This window comes from Galeopterus variegatus, unplaced genomic scaffold (genome assembly GCF_000696425.1).
Source record: "Galeopterus variegatus unplaced genomic scaffold, G_variegatus-3.0.2 Scaffold4575, whole genome shotgun sequence".
Classification (NCBI taxonomy): domain Eukaryota; kingdom Metazoa; phylum Chordata; class Mammalia; order Dermoptera; family Cynocephalidae; genus Galeopterus; species Galeopterus variegatus.
The window spans coordinates 163,707-165,827 of NW_007730686.1; the positions used below are offsets into that span (position 1 = coordinate 163,707).

The following is a 2,121-nucleotide window of genomic DNA, read 5'->3' on the forward strand; positions in this document are numbered from 1 at the left end:
GTGTTCTTTGAAGGCTCTGTAAATTTTTTGTAAAGTGAAGTAGGAGTTAGATGGATGGATGAATAGATGGATGTGTAAATGACAGAAGGATAGGCATATGAACTGTCAGATAGGTAGATGGCAGTACTTGTTAACTGACTGAAATAAGCAGCAAATGAATTGAATTAAATAGTACTCAATCTTTCCTACTTATCCATGAGAGGTTTCAACGCAAGGCATAAGTACTTGGGTAATTCCCTAAGTGCACACGTGCATGCCCACACACACTTGCCTTCATGCATGCACACACGTAAGCAAAAGAAATAGAAATACCTCATCCTGTCCACTGCCAGCCCCTTGAGACTTTCTTTCCTGGTCCACTGCTGGTTGAAGTTCATTATTAGCCTGATCCAGTTCCTCGCCATTTTCTTCATCGGTAACTCCACTTACACGAGCGGGACCTGCCTGCTCCTCACTGTGATCCAGGATCTCCTCGACTTGCTCAGTGGCTTCTGTAGCCTCCCTTCCTCCTTCATCTTCAACTTCACCATTCATTCCTGAGAAGTCTTCTTTCGGTTCTGTATCCTCACTTGCTTTCTCTCCATCTTCTTCCTCATCTACTATTTCTGCTGGCCTCTGATGGACCAAAAAGAATAATAGATAAAAGTGGGACATATTAAGGAGATTTTCCATTGCACATTATAGCAATGTAATAATTATTACATTACAGTCAAGTAAAACTTTCTTACATTTGCATACTTTACAGTATATAAAGTGCTTACATTGACTGAGTACCTACCGTATACCACACTTCGCAAGTATTTTCTCATTTAACCCTCACAACAATCATGTGAGGTCATTATTCCCATTTTACAGATGAGAAAACAAAGGCACAGAGAGACAAGTATCCAGTCCAAAGTCACACTGGAAAAGCCAGCATTTAAACTAAACATGTGACTACAGAACCAGCACTTGTACTCCGCATGGCAGATAGAAAACTAAACGGCAGGGTCCTTGGCCAGTGTCTTTTGGAGTGTCCGGCCCAGAGGAAGAGGCTAAGAAAAAAAGGTGTTGGTGGAGAGATTATCATCCTCAGTGCCAAGGATGAGGGTGATGGCACCAGGATGTGAACTCAAGTTTTCTGACATGGAATGTGGACAGCTTTCCACACAATGCCTAGGAGAGTTGACAGCTTATCTCTAAAAAGCAAGAAAAAAGATTGTCATGTAGATCCGAGGCCAAGCAACTACATGCCCTTTCTATAAAAATAATAAACGCTAAAGTATTATATTAACCTTAAGCATTTTTACTGTTATTTGGATTCATATAAATTTGCTTTAAACGAGAGCAGAAGGCCAAGTTCCAGATCCAAGACTTTGGAGAGAGAAAGATCCAGGTGCAAGACCTGGCCAGCACTTACTGACTGCTGCCTAACTTTTGTGAGTTTCAGATTCCACATTTGTAAAATGAGAATGTAACAAAACTCCCATTGGAATTAAAGGAGATAGATTATATAAAGTGCCAAGCATAGTGCCTGGCATATCACAGATTCTAAAAAAACACTGAAATCCCTTTCCATGTATAGTGATAAATCTATCCTGGAGCCATCATATTTCTTCACTGCCATCAATCAAATAACAGGGTTTTTTTTTTAAGTGCTAAGTGTTTAAGTGTTGCTCTATGTTAGAATCTCAGACCTAGGGTTTTTCATTTTCTATAACTTCACTTATAGAAGTTAACATGATGCCTTCAGTTATGGAAGTAAAGAAGAAAAAAATGAAGGGGAGTAGAATAGAAGATCAGAATAAAATTCCACACATTATTTTGAAGAAAGAGTTTTTATCTTCTGTCCAAAATAATGCCTCAAATTTGATTATGATACCAAAGATGCACTTTGAAAATGAAGGTAAAATCTAATTGCTCTCAAGGTATTGCAAAATCCATAGCGTTTGTCATCATGCAGATTGAATAATACAGCAATGCTGGGTTGTTCACATTTTCATGTAGGTGCTTAATGTCAAATTGTGTAGAGTCCTAACTATCCCTAAACATCATGGCCAGGGTGAGGTCATTCAGAAGGCCGAATGGTAGACAGAAACTCAGGTTGGGAGGTGGTGGATCTGCCAGAGGGTGCTAAAAGAA

At 39.4% G+C, this 2,121-nt stretch overlaps 1 protein-coding gene across 1 annotated transcript in view; it reads right to left on the reverse strand.

Moving 5' to 3' along the window:
* LOC103603374 (doublecortin domain-containing protein 2-like) overlaps positions 1–672 on the reverse strand; it is a 5,008-nt gene extending 4,336 nt beyond the window's left edge. The window contains exon 1 of the mRNA XM_008587871.1: positions 313–672. Within this exon, the coding sequence (XP_008586093.1) occupies positions 313–672 (360 nt within the window). The remainder of the gene's footprint in view (positions 1–312) is intronic.
* Positions 673–2,121: the final 1,449 nt, after the last annotated feature.